Genomic DNA, 20,066 nt, shown 5'->3' on the forward strand with positions numbered 1-20,066 from the left:
ACGAAAGGCCAGTAATAAACATCTATCATCTAAGATGCAAATGTATGGGTGAACCTCATTAAAACTGGTTGAAATGGAAATGGACTGCTAATGAAAAAGAAGATAGGCTATAGTTTTATAGCAACCTAAAAGTAGAATTTTAGTCAGCTTTTTTTTTCCTGGTTTTTCCCCATCCCAGTTGAACTACAGTCAAATTCTTACCTCTTTATATTTTGTACTTTTCTGTAATAAGTCAGTTTAGACAAATGCCTACATGCCCATTGTTCTGTTTCAGGTCTGTCAAAAGTATTGGATTTATTTAGAATTCATCTGTGATGCATAGACTTCCATATCCTTTATTCAATTTTTACTGGGCATGTGCATGTATTTTTTTTTTCTTTCAGAGAGCAGAGACAAAAAGAAGCAAGTAAAATGGCAGTTAACAGCTTCCCAAAAGATAGGGATTACAGAAGAGAGGTGATGCAAACCACAGCTACCAGTGGGTTTGCAGGTGGAAGTAAGTATTCTTTTTGTTCAAGTGGCTCTAAATAGTTCTGCTTTGCTTATTTATATTGTGAATGCATGTATGTTTACATTTATGTATAAACAACTTACGTATGGTGCCTCTCTTCGTGTAGGGGTGTGTGTACACACATACACGCACACACATGCTCTCTGCTTATCACTGATAGATACCTGAGAGGATAGTGCACATGCACACACACTCCACTACATAACTGATTGCCATTCAAAAACAGAAGATGCTCATTTAAAAATGAATAATGCCATAGCATTCTAGCAATACTAGTTCCTATCTGACAAATCCTTAGAGATACTGGGAAGATCTAAGTGGATTTATGATGGAGCCTAGCAGATTATAGAGGAAAGACGTTTTTATACACGTGCTTCTCAACAGAACCTGGCCCCTAGAGTTGTTGATAATACTTGTTCTGGGAATTTCGTTTTCATGCTAATATAATGTTCTGGGAATTAAATTTCAACCAACAGTGATATTTAAATGCTGTCAGTATCACTTTAACCTTTACCTGTTTCATTAAAATCTTTTTTAAATTTTAGAAAATATGCCTGTTGGAATACTTTTGTTAGATATCATATTTGAGAATAGTGACCTGAGCAGCATTTCATGCTATCTTTGGGCCGGTTTAGTGTTGTATAAAAATTTTGTCAGAATTGGTCAATTCCTTCTAAACATTGCCATAAGTCATATGCAAAAAATGTTTAGTAATAGTTACAGTATAGACTTTTATTATCCATATAGGGGACAATTGAATCTTACTTATGGAAAAAGTACAGATTATTTTTATATCATTAACACTGTTCCACAATTCATTAATCCTTTAAGCTTGAAATGCCACCAAAGGGTTCAGTATTTCATTCAAGGGACATCTTTAATACTTGACCCAATAGAGAATCCACAGTAAGAACATGTGGTTTTTATCAAGTTGAGGGATCAAGGGTAAAGGAAGGCAGTTCTGGAATTTTTTGGGGGGGGGGGCGGGGCAGTGGGGTTAAGTGACTTGCCCAGGGTCACACAGCTAGTAAGCATCAAGTGTCTGAGGCCGGAACTGAACTCAGGTCTTCCTGAATCCAGGGTTGGTGCTTTATCCACTGCACCACCTAGCTGCCCCAATTCTGGAAATTATTAAACATTTACTCTTTTGGTTAATTTTTTTTTAAGAAAAGACAAAAGTATTTAAAGCATTGTATCAATGCTACAAAGTTAGTTTGCTCTTTTTGTTTTGTTTTTAATTGGTTAAAAAAAAAGAAAAGAAAATTGTAAGAGGATCAAAATAGTGTTACTTTTTTTATGGTGATTAGTTTCTTTGCCATAAAAATCTTTTGTAGAACTAAAATTAGTTTTAGCCTCCTGGTAGATTATTGTAAATTTGGGAGGTGAAAAATAAACAAGTAATAGCTTTAGTTTAGCCATATTTACAGAACACATTCACATATATTATACATTTTCCTACTTAGAAAAATCCCATGAGTTAATAAACCTAAAAGTATAGTAAAATGCATTTGTAGGTTTTTACATTCACAGTAGGACTCTGTTCAAGATTACTTATATTTTGAAAGTATGTTCATGCTGAAAGTCAAATTCATCTTTGAATATATCTGGTAGCAAGGTACTTAATAACTGAATTATAACAATTATTATTCATGATTTTTTGTTTTGTGATGAAGAATTTATTTAATATCCTGTGTGAGTCATGCTGCTATTTGACCATTCAATTTCAAAAGCTGGTAGAAATTTGAATTCCAGCTCTATGCATTTGGAAAGGACTTTTGAGATTGCTCAGTTCCCCTTCCCATCCTAGCCCCTCTTATTTTGCAGATGAGAAAACAGACTAGACTACATGGTGTTTTGTTGTATTGTTGTTTAACTTGTAAAGAATCACTTGTGAAGAAATAGGGGTGGCAAAATTCTGTTGCCTAGGTAAAAACTGTATAACTTTATATTAACACTGCTGATTTGAGTTTTTGGCATTAATAGAAACTAAGGTTTATTTTAAACAAAGTTTCTTCTTGTTAAACATTAGTAGGTGTGTTTTATAATTCCTATTTTTGAAAAATCCTTTGTGTTTTCCATCTGATCATTCTTGAACATGCTTGTTTTTTTCAGTGTATGGTAGGTGGGGTGATTTCTTATTAAATTAGAAGTATACCTGGAAAAATGAAAGACAAAAATGTTCTTCAGTTTAAGAGAAAGGAGTGCCCAATTTCTCCCTTAATTCCTTGTTTTGGGATTGTTGATAGTTTTAAAATAGTGAAACCTCATTTTTGTTTGGTTTTTTTGTTTTTAATTTTTTTACATATAAGGTATTTTATTTTTTCCGTTACATGTAAAGATAGTTCTCAACTTTTGTTTATATAAGCTTTACAATTTCAGATTTTTCTCCCTCCCTCCCCCCTCCCCTAGACAGCAGGTAATCTGATATAGGTTATATCTATATATCTATATACATATACATATATAGATATATATACACACATATATATACACATAATAACATTACTCCTATTTCTGCATTAATCCTGTTACAAGAGAAAAAATCAGAGCAGCGATGCAAAACCTCAAAATAGAAAAAAAAAACCAACAGCACCCAAAACAAAAGAAATAGTATGGTTCAATCAGCATCTATACTCCACAGTTCTTTTTTTTTTTTCCCTTGGATTTGGAGATCCTCTTCCATCACGAGTTCCCTGGAACTCTTCTGTACCATTGCGTTGGTGAGAAGAATATAGTCCATCACAGTAGGTCAACACTCAATGTTGATGATACTGTGTACAATGTTCTTCTGGTTCTGCTCATCTCACTCATCATCAGCTCATGTAAGACCCTCCAGGTTTCTCTGAACTCCTCCTGCTCATCATTTCTTACAGCACAATAGTATTCCATTGTATTCATATACCACAACTTGTCCAGCCATTCCCCAATTGATGGGCACCCCCTCAACTTCCAATTCCTTGCTACCACGTAAAGAGCAGCTATAAATATTTTTGTACATGTGGGTCCCTTTCCCCCTTCCATGATTTCTTTGGGCAAAAGACCTAAAAGTGGAATTGCTGGGTCAAAGGGTATGCACAGCTTTATCGCCCTTTGGGCATAATTCCAAATTGCTCTCCAGAATGGTTGGATCAGGTCACAGCTCCACCAACAATGGATTAGTGTTCCAATTTTCCCACAGCTTCTCCAACATTTATTATCTTCCTTTTTTGTCATTTTAGCCAATCTGATAGGTGTCAGGTGGTACCTCAGTTGTTTTAATTTGCATTTCTAATCATTAGAGATTTAGAGCATTTTTTCATATGGGAATAGATAGCTTTGGTTTCTTCGTCAGAGAACTGTCTGTTCATATCCTTTGACCATTTCTCAATTGGGGAATGACTTGGATTCTTATAAATTTGATTTAATTCCCTATATATTTTAGAGATGAGGCCTTTATCAGAAGTACTGGCCTCAAAAATTGTTTCCCAGCTTTCTGCCTCCCTTCTAATTTTGGATGCATCGCTTCTGGTGAAACCTTTTTTTTTTTTTTTTGGTGAGGCAATTGGGGTTAAGTGACTTGCCCAGGGTCACACAGCTAGTAAGTGTCAAGTGTCTGAGGCCGGATTTGAACTCAGGTACTCCTGAATCCAGGGCTGGTGCTTTAACCACTTCGCCATCTAGCTGCCCCGAAACCTCATTTTTAAAAAACTTAGACCTATGTAAAAGATCAAGGGTCTAGGGAGAAGAAGTCTGAGGTCACTTTGCCTTATGCCACAGTTTCCCAAGGTAACCTCTGATACTTTTGTACAATGTTAGTGCAGTAGGAGAGGAAAAAAACCCACTCCTTTTATCTTTTGCTTGCCCTTCATCTGCAAGTATCCCAGCCTGCATGAGCATAATCTTCAGCAGGAGGTCCCTGGTACCTCTTATATATCTCCATACTTGATACTTGAAATTTATGTGCCTCTAAGTATAGAATTATAGGGGTTTTGGCAGAAGGGATACTGGGCTTTCTCTACAACTTGGAGTCTTAGAGAATTTTTAGGAACATTTGAGAGCTTAGTTGATTTGCCCTGGGTCCTACAGCTGCTGTGTCAGAGTCTGTTCTTCCTTTCTTCAAGGACAAATACCATGCCATAGTATTTCTGTTTTTGTTGTTTTTTCCCTCGCATTATTTGGGAGTGAGTGGATGGGTTTCCATAGTATTTCTCTTACACAGAGAATTAGGATATGTTGGGGAGGGGGGTGGAGAGGAGAAATGAGGGTTAAGTGACTTGCCCAAGGTCACACAGCTAGTTAAGTGGGTCCTCCTGAATCCAGGGCAGGTACTTTATCCACTGCGCCACCTTAGCTGCCCAGAGAATTGGGAATTTTAAATCATGTGGGAAATGATAAATGTTTATAATGACATGCCTAATTGAATATCAGAAAAGAGTTTGTATGTGGTAAAAGTTCTGAAACATTTTTTATCATGTGTAATTTTTAGCCAGCAAATGATGTAGCTATAGTATCATTTTTTCCCCCATAAATTTCATTATATCTCATCTGATATGTTCGGTAGAAATCCATTTCTTTATAGGCTATTGAGTCTGTGTGGTGATCATTTTAGGGCTATGAGTGAAATTATGTGGATGAAGTTCACCTATTCACTGCCTAATTCTTGTTTTACCTACATATATTTTTGGAAGGAATATCATATCTTGCAATATCGTATATTGCAAGATTAGAATATGAAAATGTTAACTAGAACATATTTTTACTACTTTTGTATAATTAGTTTGACTGATAGAACTTCAAAGGAATTTTCTTTAGTGGACAGAAATGAATTTTATGTCCAGTTAAGCACAGAGATTGGCCTTAGGAGTTCTTGTTTGGTAGTACAGTAAAAGTTGCAAATCAAGTAGAAAATTGGACAGGGCATTGGGAAAAGTATCCTTGAAATACTGCTTCCCTACTTGCCCAGGCAGGAATTTTCATTTGGTAATCAATGACATTCCTAATGCATTTTACAGGATAGTTACATTTCAGTTTTTAGGATGACAACTACACAATTAAAAGCTAATTATTGCTCATCATTGGGTGGTTTATTCATTTTCTAACTAATAAAAGCCTATTTCTTCCTAGTCAAATATGATATAGTCTTTAAATATAGTCTTTTATCAGTTTACCCTCCTTTCAAATAGTAAATTTTCTTTGATCAGTTAATAGTGTCTGTTTAGTTGGAAGGGTTTTTTGTTGCTCTTGTTGTTGTTATACCAGTTGGTGACTTCATACAAAATTACATGATATTTATTAAAGTGCTTTGGCTGCCCCTTATCTTATGCACATGCTAAGAGGTTATGAGATTGCTGGTTGATGTTCAAGCCGGATGACAAGTGTTGTAAGACCAGAAGATGAATCTTTGTCCTATCATTGTTTGTGGTGGTTTTTGGACATTAGGAGAAGTTGGGGGTGGGTTGGGGTGGGGAGTGCAGAGTAGATAGGATACCATTTAATCTTAAGTCAAGAAAGTTTATTTTATCAAGGAGGATGGCGTTAAGCTAAGTAAGCAAGCTAACACTTAGCATTATAGATAAATGTAGAGAGGTACTTGAAGCATGCCATGTAAAAGGATACCTTTTGTATTTTTGTAAATGTGAATATTTTTATTTCCTGAAATTTACATTCTCGTCGGCACATAAGTGTTTAAGTATAAATTAAATTATATTTGTTATAGTGGTGGATCAAAGTGAAGTTGTGTTCATTTTTCAAACCTAGTTTGGTATGTACAAAAGTCTTATCCTGACTTGAATATTAAGGCATTTGTACTTTCAGTTTTTCCATATTAGCTTCAGAATTAGTGAAACAAACTTCAATTCAGGTTGTTTATGTTGGCATGAGTTTATATATATATATATATATATATATATATATATATATATATATATATATATATATATATATATATATATATATATATATATATATATATATATATATATATATATGCTATTTATCTGCATTGGTAGTAGTAAAATTTATATACAGATTAGTTTTATGTACCTTTTTTTTTTAATTGTAAGAAAGTATTTTTGAACCTAGTGGTATCAACTAGGCTGTGGGGGGGGGGGGGGGCAGTTGGGGTTAAGTGACTTGCCCAGGGTCACACAGCCAGTAAGTATCAAATGTCTGAGGCCGGATTTGAACTCAGGTACTCCTGAATCTAGGGCCGGTGCTCTATCCACTGTACCACCCAGCTGCCCCAACTAGGCTTTTTTTAAAGATTTTGATGCAGATTACTTTTAGGTAGTTTTATTGTGTTCAATGATTTACATTTAACTTTAAAAAAAAATTTATCTTAAGATTCTTGTAATTAGCTTGTTTTAATATAATGTTTATCAGATAGTCAGCTACTTAAATAGTTATCTAACCCTTAGTGTTGGCTAAAATGACATACAGTTGTATAGGACTAGAGAAGTAGAGCTATTAATACAAGTGGTATCACCTATATTCTTTTTTTGTATTGTATTCATTGGTTTGTTTTTTTAATCAGTGATTAGGGTCCAGCTATTTCAAGAAAGCCTTACATATGTTTATATTTTCTTTTAAAACTATTAGAATATTTTGATTTAAAAGGTGCTGTGCTTTTAAAATGTAGAGATAGATATAGTATAATTCATATATATTTTAATAATTTTTGTTGATCACATTTGTCAAAATTCTCAACATAGAAAACTTGTGACTTAAGGCAAACATTTTGACATTTGAGTATAAGTATGAGAGGGGTGTGTTTTATGGTTGAGAGTTACCATTTCCATTTATCTTGGAGAATTTGCATGATGATGATAGAATTTCAGAAGCTAACTAGGGTTGCAGTTTTATAAAAAGAGACTTACTTATTAGCATGTTGCTCAATTAGCCAATGTAAAAGACAGGTTTCTAACGTAATCTTTTTTTTTTCCCCTCATTCCAACATTCCTTTGCGAACTGAACAAAAGTGGAAGACAAGCATTCCAGTGATGCCAGTAGTATGCTCCCACAGAATATTTTGTCTCAAACAAGCAGACACAATGACAGAGACTACAGACTGCCAAGAGCAGAGACTCACAGTAGTTCTACGCCAGTACAGCACCCCATCAAACCAGTGGTTCATCCAACTGCTACCCCAAGCACTCTTCCTTCTAGTCCATTTCCTCTACAATCTGATCACCAGCCAAAGAAATCATTTGATGCTAATGGAGCATCTACTTTATCAAAACTGCCTACACCCACATCTTCCATCCCTGCACAGAAAACAGAAAGAAAAGGTATGCTTGGTATGACCTCTATTGTTAGATGTTGCACGTTGAAGTGGAATTTCTGGTATTAGTGTAAGATTTCCATTTGGTTTAATAATTTAAGAAAAAGAAAAATATTAAGTTCTCTAGAGTGACTTAGTAAACATTCAATTACAGCCTAAGCTGTATGCAATTTTTTAAAAAAACATTGATTTAATTGAACCATTAAAAAAACTTTAAAACTTAATTGATAATGGCTATTACTAATTTAAATGATCTGCTTTAAAAAAAGAATGAACATCCCTTCAGATATTTATAAATTTTCAATTATTTCTAGAATTGCATGAATGTTTCTCATTTCTTAAACTTTCTAGGAATCAGGAATCTTAATAGGTGACATTTATGGCACAATTTCTGAGTACTTTATAAATCACATTTACTTATTAACATATAAGCTTATTCACAATATGTAGGTTAGAAAACAGACATAATGATTTCTTTAACACTATGGTCCCCAAAGTCAATAAGGAGCACTATCTGGATTAAAGTATAAGACATAATAGTAAAGTAAATTAAACTGATAAAGCACACTTAGTCCACAGTCAAGTTGTGGGATAATAGTAACAGTAATAACAACAACAATAACAACAAATAGTATTTCTTCCCTTAAGAAGATAACAATGCTGTCAGGAAAGACATGGCACATATTGTGAATATGAGATTTGGTGTGTGGGGAGGGGGGAATCTCATCATTTCATAGTCAAAGCACATTACATGTAAAACTACTAAAGAATGGCTGTAAACCATTGTACAAAGAAATCTGAGGGTATACACCCAACATTAATACTGAGAGTAATTCTAAATAGAGTGGGACTATGGAATCATTTGTGGAGGGGAGGTAACTATGAGCTTCTGCTTATATATTCATTCCACCTTGACTTTTATATTTTGAATGTATAATTCAACATACAGCATTAATTCCATGTTTATTTTAGATTGCTTTATGAATTTTCTCACCATTTAAGGTGTGCCACATCACTAATTAATAACCCCATGATGAAATATATATAAAATGCAGTGGTATTGATTCTATAAAAATATGTTGTACCAAGTACTTTTTACCGACTAGCAATTATTTTTAGTGTTAATACATTCCTTAATTAAAGTTTTATGCCAGAATTTTCAAGGAAATTTCTAATTTATAGTGCATACACATACAGAGCTCTTTGGAGATGTCTATAAAACTAGATGTACCATTTCTTCCTCTTTTTAAAGTTTCTCTGACTATATTTCTTCCTTAGTTCCAAAATAGTTAATTATTTTTTATTATATTTGAGCTTTTCAAAAGTAAGCTTCATTGTGGCTTGGGGAAATAAACTTGTGATAAGATTTCCATGAGAAAAAGATAATTTTCATAGACAAATGTAGAATTGGTCATAAATCTGATAGTTTTAGTTGAGTTAATAAGCATTGTTTAATTTACTGAAACAAAAATTACTGTTAATTTTTTCATAGTGTAAAAATTTCTTAGATCATTCTCAACTGTATTCACTCACTTTAGAGCTACTGTCTATGCATAAAACATTGATAACATAACTTGCTCTTATCTACTTATTAAAATAGGACTGCCTCTCTGCTCACTGCCCCTCCCCAGCCTCAAAAACACACACACACACACACACACACACACACACACACACACACACACACACACCAACCAACCAAAAACCTCTTTGATATTTTCTTAGCATAGTGATGGCTTTCCCCAAAAGCACTTGAAGGAAGAAACATTTCCTTTCTTTAGGATATAATCTATACTTCAGCTTCATTCAGGATTACATTTATCTCTAGTCCAAATTAATTTAAAAAATTTTCTAAATTATAAAATTGATTTTTCCAGGGATATTTTATCAAAATAGGAATTGCTTTTTAAATGATTAGATTTTGTATTTGCCCACATCTGAAAGACAGTAGCATTCCTTGATTAGATGTCCTATATTCAAATTCAGTTAAGATATATTAAAGGCTTAAAATGTGTTAAGTACTGAAGATACAAAGCATAGATATGACACTAGAATCAAGGGTTTTAAGAAATTTAATAGGAAGTAAAGAGCAATGGATTTGACACTAAAATACCTGGATATAATTTCCTAGGAAATAATTGAGGTTAGTTCTAATGATGTTAAAATGCAGTAATGGGCAAGATGATTGTATCATTAATAGAAAGAATAGAAATAGAGGTAGATAAATGAATTCAATTTTTTAATCGTTATTTTAAGATGCATAAGAAACATTTGAGAGAGATACATTTGATAATTGAAGCCATGGATGTTAATAAAAGCAGAAAGAGAAATTTATAGAGAGGAGGGCCAAACATAGTGTCTTTGAGGAGGTTCAGAAAGATTGAATGTGAGTGCGAATCACAGAAATCAAGTTTTGAGGGTCTCACCATCCTTCCAGTGACCTTGGAGTTATGACACCCTCTTCCCTCTTCCTCTGTGTTAAACCAGTTGCCAAGTCTTGACATGCTTCACATGCCTCTTCTCCATTCAGATGACCACCAGCCTTATTCAGAACTTCATCACTTTTTACCAGGACTATTTCAGTAGCCTCCCAATTGGTTTTCCTGCTGTGCTATAGTGGATAAAATGGTCAACTTGGAGTCAGGAACATGGAGTCAAACTCCATGTCTGACACTTAATTGGCTTGGTGACCTTGGACATATTAATTTCACCTGCTGAGTCTTGTTTTCTCATTTGTAATAAGGGAGTGATATCTGTAGCATATGCCTCATAGGACTGTTGTGAGGATCAAATCATGTCATTCCAACCAAACATTTTGACATTCAGTAGTAATTACTTAATCTCTTCCTCCTTCAATCCATCCTTTACAAAGCCACCAAATTGATATTTCCAAATCACAGATCTTACCATGCTTCTTCAGCTCTAGAAGCTCTAGTGGCTCCCTTTTATTTTTGAGTCAAAATAACAAACCTGATATTTAAACCCTTTCACAGTCTTGCTACAGCTACCACACATTATCCTCCTTCATCCATTCTACATTCCAGCCAAATTGGCCTACCTACTGTTCTTATGTAGTATTTATGTAAGTATTCCATTTTGTTGGCACTCTGTCACCTAGGCTTAAAATGCATGATGTCCTCATCCTCTGTCTTGTATACTCCCTAGCTTTTTTCATTTATCAGCTTATGTGCCCCTTCCTATAGGAGGTTTCTAATTGTCCCATCTTCCCTCTACCTCTCATCTCCACTCATCCCCATTACTTTGTATTTCTATGTGTATAAGTAGTTTTCCCACCTTAGAAGGTAAACTCCTTGAAGGCATGAAAAGGTTTAATTCCCAGTACCTATCATTGTACCTAACTCATAGTAGACACTTAAATAAATGCTTCATGAATGTTGAATGAATGAATGAGTGAGTGAGTGAAGAAAAGAGATTATATCAAGAAGGAACGGAAGTAGTTTCAGATGCTGCGGCTAATCTGCTGTTCATCTGGATGAGGATTGAGGGGAAAGGGTCATTGTGTTTAACAATCCAGAAATGAGTAGATAGCAGTTTCTTTAGAATGGTGAAGATAGAGAGCAGATTGCAAGAGATTTAGTGGTGGTGAAGAAGTAGGGGCAGCAAGCATAACTTTTGTTTGGTGGTGAAGAAGAAAAGACAGTAGTTTGGGAAAGTGGGGTGAGTAATTGAGGTCAGCTATAATTTTAGAATTATTCAGAAGGTGCTAAATGAGAATAATCAGCAAGGAAATTAAGGATTTGGAAAAGGGGAAGAGTATATTCCAGGAATGGGAGAGAAGAAGTACATCCTCTTTTGTGAGGATTAGCAGGTGTCAGTTTGGCTGAAACAGAATGCTGGAATGAAGAAGTATGTGAAAAGACTAGAGAACTAGGAAGGTTCATGTTTGTGAAGAGCTTTAAATACCAGACAAAGGATTTTATTTTGGATCTCTGAGTAAATGAGGAGCCACTCGAATTAATTGAGGAACATATTCAGACCAGGGTTTTAGAAGGGAAAATAACCTTGGCAGTTGTATGGAAGGTGGATTGGAGTAGGGAAAGACTTCAGACATCACCACATGGAATGCAAATAAAATACTGTAGGGTTAGAAAATATCAACTAGTAGTTTTAATACATTTTTTACTTGGCTTTGCTGACAATTTTGTCCTTGAGATTGTAGAGGAATTGCTTGGGGAGGGGGGAGTGCTCTTCCAATAAAGACAGTTTTGTTGATTAGATCCAGTGATATTGTCTTTGAGAGAAACACTTTTATATATAGTTTGTTATAACTGTTTATGGTTATATCAAACATACTCTTATACCCTGTAGGAAAGAATTCAAAAAGCAATCTTTTTGACTCTGCCTCTAAAAAGAGAGGAGAGCTGCCTCAGAGCTAATTTTTATAATTCTTTAAGACGAATGGTTGGATGGTAGGTGAAGTGATGCCATAGAGAGATAATTGACCTTGACCTTGAAGGTGGGGAAACTAGTGGCCAAATCCTGGCTTAGAAATATTTTGGCATTCCTGAACTAGTCAAGTTACTTACCTGCTCAGTGCTCTAGCCAGTAGTGTCAAACTCTTAGAATACCACCGATTAATGTTATCTGTATTGCATTGTATTTTATTTATAATTATTTTTAAAAACATTTCCCATTTATCTTTTTTTTTTTTTTTTTGGTAAGGCAATGAGGGTTAAGTGACTTGCCCAAGGTCACACAGCTAGTAAGTGCCAAGTGTCTGAGGTCGGATTTGAACTCAGGTCCTCCTGAATCCGAGGCCAGTGCTTTATCCACTGCGCCACCTAGCTGCCCCTCTCAGTTATCTTTTACTCAGTTTGGGGCCACTGGGGATTTGACACAAGATCTAAGCAACTCTTAAGTTGAGGAGAGATTGCTTACCTCTGTTATGCCATTCCTTTATTCCCATGGCACTTTAAAAATTATTTCCTACAACACATTGAGATGGACAAGGCAGGAATTATTGGACTCATGTTATACATGGGGAAACTGAGGATAAGTGAATTGTTCAAGATCAGAAAACCAATAACATTTAGAGCCTGATTTAAATTCATAGCATCGTGGATTTAGAGATAAAAGGGACTACAGAGGCTGTCCTCCTTCATTTTACAGATATAGAAACTGAGGCCCAAAGAGGTTAAGTGATTTGTGGAAGGTCACCCAAGGCAGTAAATGTCAGAGGTGGGATTTGAACCAAAGTCCCCTGGATTCTTTCTGCTGTGCTATGCTGCTTCCCATTTTTTTCTTACTTCATATCCAGCACTCTTTCTACTTCTAAAAATCTTCCCCCAAACAAAATTTTGATGCTACGATTTCAAATGATTCCAATGAGAAATTAAACAGTGGCATGTAAAGAGAATAATTGGGAGCCTTCTGAGTTATAGTTGTTCTGTTTTTGCTTAAAGGAAATTGGGGGAAATTTTTTTGGTGAGGCAGTTGCGGTTAAGTGACTTGCCCAGGGTTACACAGCTAGTAAGTGTCAAGTGTGTGAGGCCAGATTTGAACTCAGGTCCTCCTGACTCCAGGACCTGTGTTCTCTCCACTGTGCCACCTAGCTGCCCCATTGGGGTGTTCTTTTTTGTTTGTTTTTGGTTTTGGTTTTTTTGTGGGGCAGTGAGGGTTAAGTGACTTGCCCAAGGTCATAAAGCTAGTGTCTAGTGTCTGAGGCTGGATTTGAACTCAGGTTGTCCTCAATCCAGGGCTAGTGCTTTATCCACTGCTGCCACCTACCTGCCCCCAGGTTGGTACTTTTAAAGATTTGATTGTTTTTTAAGTGAATCCGAGGATAAGAATCTTAAGGAAAGAATGAACAGCACAACAAAAATACTTTATAGGAAAGGATTTGCTTAGCATAGTACCTGGAACAAGAAATACTTAATACTTAATGATGATTGGACTACATGAAATATAATGTTCCTTCTGATGCTGATTCTAATTTTTCAGTCTGAGGAACTTTTACTTTTCAGATAATTTTGTCTGACTAATGGCACAACAGACTTAATCTTTTTGTGATGATGAACTGTTGTCTGTTTCTCTAGCTATATTTTGCATTTTTTATTTATCTTTTTTTAGTTGGTGGAAAGGATCTTAGAGTTCACCCATTATTAGTCCATAAATCATTCAGTTTATATGTATTTTCAAAGTACTTGTGTATTATGGTGATACAAAGACAAAACAAGGAAATCGTTGCTACTCAGCTTTCAGGCTAACAAAGCCATACATACACAATATCAAGCAAATATAGGACAGGTAGGACAGTCATGAAGGGGTTGGGGTGGAAGGGAATCTTTCTCATTTTACATATGTAGAAAATTAAGTTCAGAATGATTAAGTCTTCTGTGCAAGATTACATAATTAGTGGCAGAGACTACTAGAATCCACCTCTCCTGACTCATTGTTTCTACCATTCCATAATTCTGGAATGTGGGGGTAGGGGGATGATTAATTTGATTTTGAAATAAGATAGGTTTTATACTTCCTTACTAAGAATTTTTAGTGAGCTTTTCTACAGGTTTTAATCAAGGGTCCCCCGTCATACCAGCGTACTTGCTGTCCTTCATTTGTCACTTTTCATCTCCCATATTCATTCCTTTGTACTGGCTCTCCCCAGTGTATGGAATGTTCTTCTTCCCAAACTTTTCCTCTTTCTCTGTTTCTAGACTTGGCTCAACTCAGCTTTTGCAGACATCTTTCTTAGCAGCTCTACTTGACCCATGCCCTCTAAATTTACCATTCATTTATGTGGTGTGTACGTGTACACACACAGACAAACACACACAATTATATATTGTACCTATTTATTTACATGTTGTCTCCTCTGTTATTATGTTAATTTATTGAGTACAGGGACTATTTTTAGCTATTTTTCATATTCCTAACCATAGCCCAGGCCCTGGTGCATTGTCACCACCTTTTGTCACCAATAACTTTTTCCTTCCTGATCCACTATGGAATGAACTGATCTCACATCTTTTCTTCTACCTTTGATATTCAGTTCTATGATCCCTTCTCTTTTTTTTTTTCACCCACTTTGTGCCCCGATATATAGGAAACAAGTTAATAATACATTTTCGTTTGAACATGTATAAATTAGGGGCCATGTGTGTTCTGGTGTTGGTATATCTTTTTTTTTTTAAGTCCCAATATATTCCCATTTATAAGTAATCTTCCTAGGGGCAGCTAGATGGCGCAGTGGTTAAAGCACCGGCCCTGGATTCAGGAGTACCTGAGTTCAAATCCGGCCTCAGACACTTGACACTTAACTAGCTGTGTGACCGTGGGCAAGTCACTTAACCCCCATTGCCTAAAAAACAACAAAAAAAAAGTAATATTCCTATTGAGTAAAAATATCTAATTTTGTTTTTTAATTAAGTATTTTGATATTTCAGTGTATATATGGTCTCAGTAGTGTAGGAGGAGTGCCCTTAGTTGCTATAGTTCCCAACCTATTTATATTGATTTATTCTTTGTGATTCTTGTTCATTAAGGATTTACCTGGTACTCTCTTAAAGTCTTCTAATTCTTTTCAATAATTTGTGAATTTTGCAGCATTGAGTTTTGATTGTTTTATTGTTGAATGCTATAAAGTTATAATGACCCGTCTTAGCCCTAAAGAAGAGGCATCAGATGATGACCTCCCCCTTTGTAGAAATGGGATGATAATGGATATGGGATACTGTATATAATCGTAGACTCTTTCTGATTGTTTAGTTTTGAGGAATTTATTTCTTATTACCTTATACATTAAAAAGAATGGCTCCCTGGGAAGGGTTGCAAAGAAGAATTCAGTGGATACTAGTGAACACGTGGACTCCTTTTCCTTTCACAAAATAACTGATCCAACTGCTTTTCCATTTATGCATGTCCTCGGTAATCTTTTATGTTACATTGTTGTTAATATGCTGTAGCCTAATTAGACTCAGTATGTGTCTTTTGCTTATTAGAATTTTTATGCCGCTGAGGTCTTAATGTCCCCTGATTCTATTCAGTGTTAAAAAACAACAAAAATCCATTTTCATACCTGCTATGTAGAAGGCACTGTGCTAATTATTCACAGATACATAATCATTACTGAGAGATTATTAGCATCAAAAAATAAAGATAGACTTACATCATGAATAGCATTTTAGGGTCACTGAAAGTGCAGTTTGCTAATGAAATCCAGCCTGCTCATCACCTGTTCTATTCTGCATACAGCATGAGATCTATTTGTGGTACCTGTGTAAGATCTATGTACAATGGACTGCTCATCTAATAGTTTGATCAACTTGCATTTTTGTTATCTACTTATTTTCCAGTGTGGAACAGCAGAATCAGTCTGTTTTGGATGCTCATAAAGTAGGGCTTAAAATGACCCGCAAATCATGAAAGGATATCCAAATGTCATTATTATTGGGTGTCATATCAAGCTAAGTGAGTTCAACCAAATGTCATCAAATAGAAGCATTCAGTATCTTTAATCCATTCTGAATTTGTGCAAATAGCCAATGAAATTATCCCATAGACCAGCAGTCAGCAAACTGCAGCCTATTTTTGTACAACCCCAGCTAAGAATGTTTTTTACATTTTAAAATAAATTGTATTGTACTTAAAAACATGAAAGTTGTTATTATCTGGGGATACCATATGAGAAAAGGCCCTGAGCTATAGTTTGCCCACCCTGCTCTAGATGATGACATTCTGGTGATCCTCTCTCCTTGGCTAAGCTAGTTATAGAACATGCTAAAAACACGTCCACTCATCCATAGGCACTCTTCCTTTCACTTTATAAGTAATGTGGCCCAGTGGATAAGTTTTGGATTGCAATTTAAGAAACCTAAATATTATTCCTGATTTATACATTCTTTGACCTTGGACAAATCAGTCTTTCTGGAGCTATTTTGTCATTGTTTTACATGATGTCCAAGAACAATAAAAATTAACAAATTTAATTTCATTATTCTATTTGACCATTTAACATTTTTCTTTTTATCATTTCTATGTCTTCAGTGATTCCTTGTGGGTAGTATACATGTCTGATTCTTGAACTAAGGGTTCATTTGAGGCTCAAAAATGTACTTTATGTAACTTTAATGGTATCTAGTCTTGTAATAATTTTTATTAAATTTTTTTAAATTATGGAAGTTGAAATTTAGCCTGGAGCATAGGGATTGTTTCATTCTTTTTTCCCATGCCCAGCAAAGTACCTGACACGTGCTTGTTGATCAACAAATACAAACATTCCAGTATTCAAAAATTAAAAATGAGAATCACATATGAAAGTGAAATTGAGAAATTATATTTAAAAGTGCGTTAAATTTAACAAGTAATAAAATGTTCCATTTCCATCCTCTTCTGAACTTTGTTTTCTTCTATAGAATTTTGTTTTTATTGATGCTTTTTTCATTTGCATTTCTGTAATTTCCTAGTCCATCCCATAATTCCCCTGCACCACGTGCCGCCATGCGCCGAGCGCCCCCCCCCCCCCCCCCCCCCCAAACATTCTGACCTTCTGAGGAAGACCTGGGTCTGGATCATGCATTGGCACTAGCCTCAAGGGCAAGTCATTTGACTGTAATGTACTTCAAGCAAGATCTATCTACCAAGACACAAAGGTTGTAGTCTTGTCTTCCAAGTTCATAACACTGGACTTCTCCAAGATCTTTCTTGTATTTTTTTTTAAACCCCTTCTCTCTTTCCCCCATATAAGAATCCTTTATAGTGAAATTGTGAAACATAGGCACTGGCTTCTGGTTGGCTTGTTGTTTTTAATATTCCATTTTTATTGTGTAAACTTTAATTTATAGTTGTGGTTGTCAAAATTTCATCCTGTAGGGGCAGCTAGGTGGTGCAGTGGATAGAGCACTGGCCCTGGAGTCAGGAGTACCTAAGTTCAAATCCGGCCTCAGACACTTGACACTTAACTAGCTTTGTGACCCTGGGCAAGTCACTTAACCCCAATTGCCCCGAAAAAGAAACTTCACCCTGTAACTGACACTTTTCAACATAAAGGGAAGCCAGGTATTGCCACAGTATGACTGTTTGCATCATTGTTTAGTTCTCTTTTAGTGTCTCAACAAGTTTTACGTGTGGAGAGAAAAGCAAGGCTCTTAATAGGTCGAAGAGATTTTAAGCACCAAAAGGCTCTAAAATATCTGTAGAACTTAACTTTTTACTCCTTAGTGGGTCTTAACCCAGGTTTTAGAAAAATGGATTTACCTATTAAACACTTCTTGACTTTGTAGTTCTTCATAAAGATTGTTAGCTTTGATGGGTAGTTGAGTTAACAGTAGTTATTTTACTATGTTTTGGGTATTTGTAGCATCAGAATTTTTGTTGATAAAGTTTTAGAAGCTTTAGAATTGTTTTATGGCTGTTGTGTAAAACTGATCTTGAGAAATAGTTAATTGAATCATATTAGAAACTTTTTTAAAAAGAATTAGTTTTATTATTGGCTTCCTATGATGTACTAGTGTTTTAAAATAAGAAAATGCTCTTTCCCAACGCAGGTCAGTGGCTGGTGTAGTGAGTTTCTGAGAGTATTTACGAGGTTAAGTGACTCTTGCCAGTGTATCACTTTCAGTATGTGTCAGATTCCTTTGTCGAATCCAACCACTCTCTACTTTTTCCAGAGTGTCTCTCACTTTAAAGGATTATGATACTTTAAAATGTTTAATGCTCAGGGGGCAGCTAGGTGACGCAGTGGATAGAGCACCAGCCCTGGAGTCAGGAGGACCTGAGTTCAAATCTGGCCTCAGACACTTGACACTTAACTAGCTGTGTGACCCTGGGCAAGTCATGTAACCCCAAATGCCTCACGAAAAAAAAAGTTTAATGCTCATGGGACTGTCAGATCAATTAATTTATAATTGAAAAGTTAAATTATAATTTATATATTTTGTTTTTATATCACTTATGTTCATTCCTGACAAATGGGACAAATAATGAAAAAGTGAAAAAAAACCCACACCCCCAACATTTCAGCAAATTTACCAAACACACCAATCAGCAAGCATTTATTAAATGCCTTCTGTATATTAGAGAAAGACATGATGCTAGGTGTTAGGATACAAAAACAAAAAATAAATAATCATTGCATTCTTGGAGGCTTTTATTGGAGATAGCACTATATATGTCAAGAGTTTTTACCCTTTTTTGTGGCATTTACCCCTTTGACAATCTGGTAAACCCCTTCTCAGAATGTTTTTAAATACATAAAGTATATATGATTACAAAGGAAATTAATTACTTTGAAAAAGCTATCAAAATATTAAAATAAGTTCACAGACCCCATAAGAACCCCAGGTTTGTGCAGTATTATTTCTCTAAGGTGATCAAGCATCAAAATGCTTTCATTATTGTAGACCTGGGGATAGGAAACTTAAATTTTAAATAGCAGAAATACAATATAGAACTTAATTGCTTAAACTTCTATAGTTCTAGACCATTTCTGTAAAATACAGCTTAGTCATTTTGATACTAAATGTTTGAGATTGTTAATGGTGCAATTTTGATAAATTCTCATGTCTGAGAATCTAAAATAATTTTTGAGTGATTTTTTGGTAATATGCTCCCCCTAGTGGCAAAACTGAAACATTAGTTGATAGTTGAATAGTTTTATGGTAAGATAATTGGGAAGTAGAAACATCAGTTTTACCTAAAACTAATAAACCTCCAACATTATATTTCCTGAAAAATTCTTTTCATTTTTGTACGTATTGATTAAAGTATTAAAGGTCATTATTTCACTTGATTTTTGTAGCAACTATAAGATTGGGGTGTGGGTGTGTGTATTTAAATGAAAATTTTTATACTTTTTTCCAGTTACATGTAATAATTATTTTTAACATCTATTTTTTAAAGTTTTGAGTTCCAAATGCTCTCCTCCCCCTCCCTCCTCTTTGAGAAGGCAAGCAGTTTGATATAGATTTATATATGTGCAGTCATGCAAAACATATTTCCATATTAGCTGTGTTGCTAAAGAAAACACAGACAAGAAAAATAAAAGTTTTTAAAAGTATACTTCAATTTGTATTCAGACTCCTATCAGTTCTTTCTCTGGAAGTGAATAGCATTTTTCTTCATAAGTCCCTTGGACTTCTTTTGGATCATTATATTGCTGAGAATAGCTAAGTCATTCACAGCTGGATCATCATACAGTATTGCTGTTACTGTGTATAATGTTCTCCTGGTTCTGCTCACTTCACTTTGCATAAGTTCCTTTAAGTCTTACCCAGTATTTCTGAAACCATCCTGCTCGTCATTTCTTATGATTGTATATTTTAAGGAAATATTTATAGT

The 20,066-nt window shown here is 35.0% G+C and overlaps 1 protein-coding gene across 2 annotated transcripts in view; it reads left to right on the forward strand.

The window, feature by feature from the left end:
• The window catches only part of WAC (WW domain containing adaptor with coiled-coil), a 114,220-nt gene that overhangs the window by 65,922 nt on the left and 28,232 nt on the right, over positions 1–20,066 (forward strand). The window contains exons 6-7 of one of the 2 annotated variants that reach the window (XM_043966193.1): positions 384–496; positions 7,468–7,776. In XM_043966193.1, the coding sequence (XP_043822128.1) occupies positions 384–496; positions 7,468–7,776 (422 nt within the window). The remainder of the gene's footprint in view (positions 1–383; positions 497–7,467; positions 7,777–20,066) is intronic. The other variant, XM_043966194.1, reaches the window with a different exon arrangement.

The sequence above is a fragment of the Dromiciops gliroides genome, chromosome 5, assembly GCF_019393635.1.
Source record: "Dromiciops gliroides isolate mDroGli1 chromosome 5, mDroGli1.pri, whole genome shotgun sequence".
Lineage (NCBI taxonomy): Eukaryota > Metazoa > Chordata > Mammalia > Microbiotheria > Microbiotheriidae > Dromiciops > Dromiciops gliroides.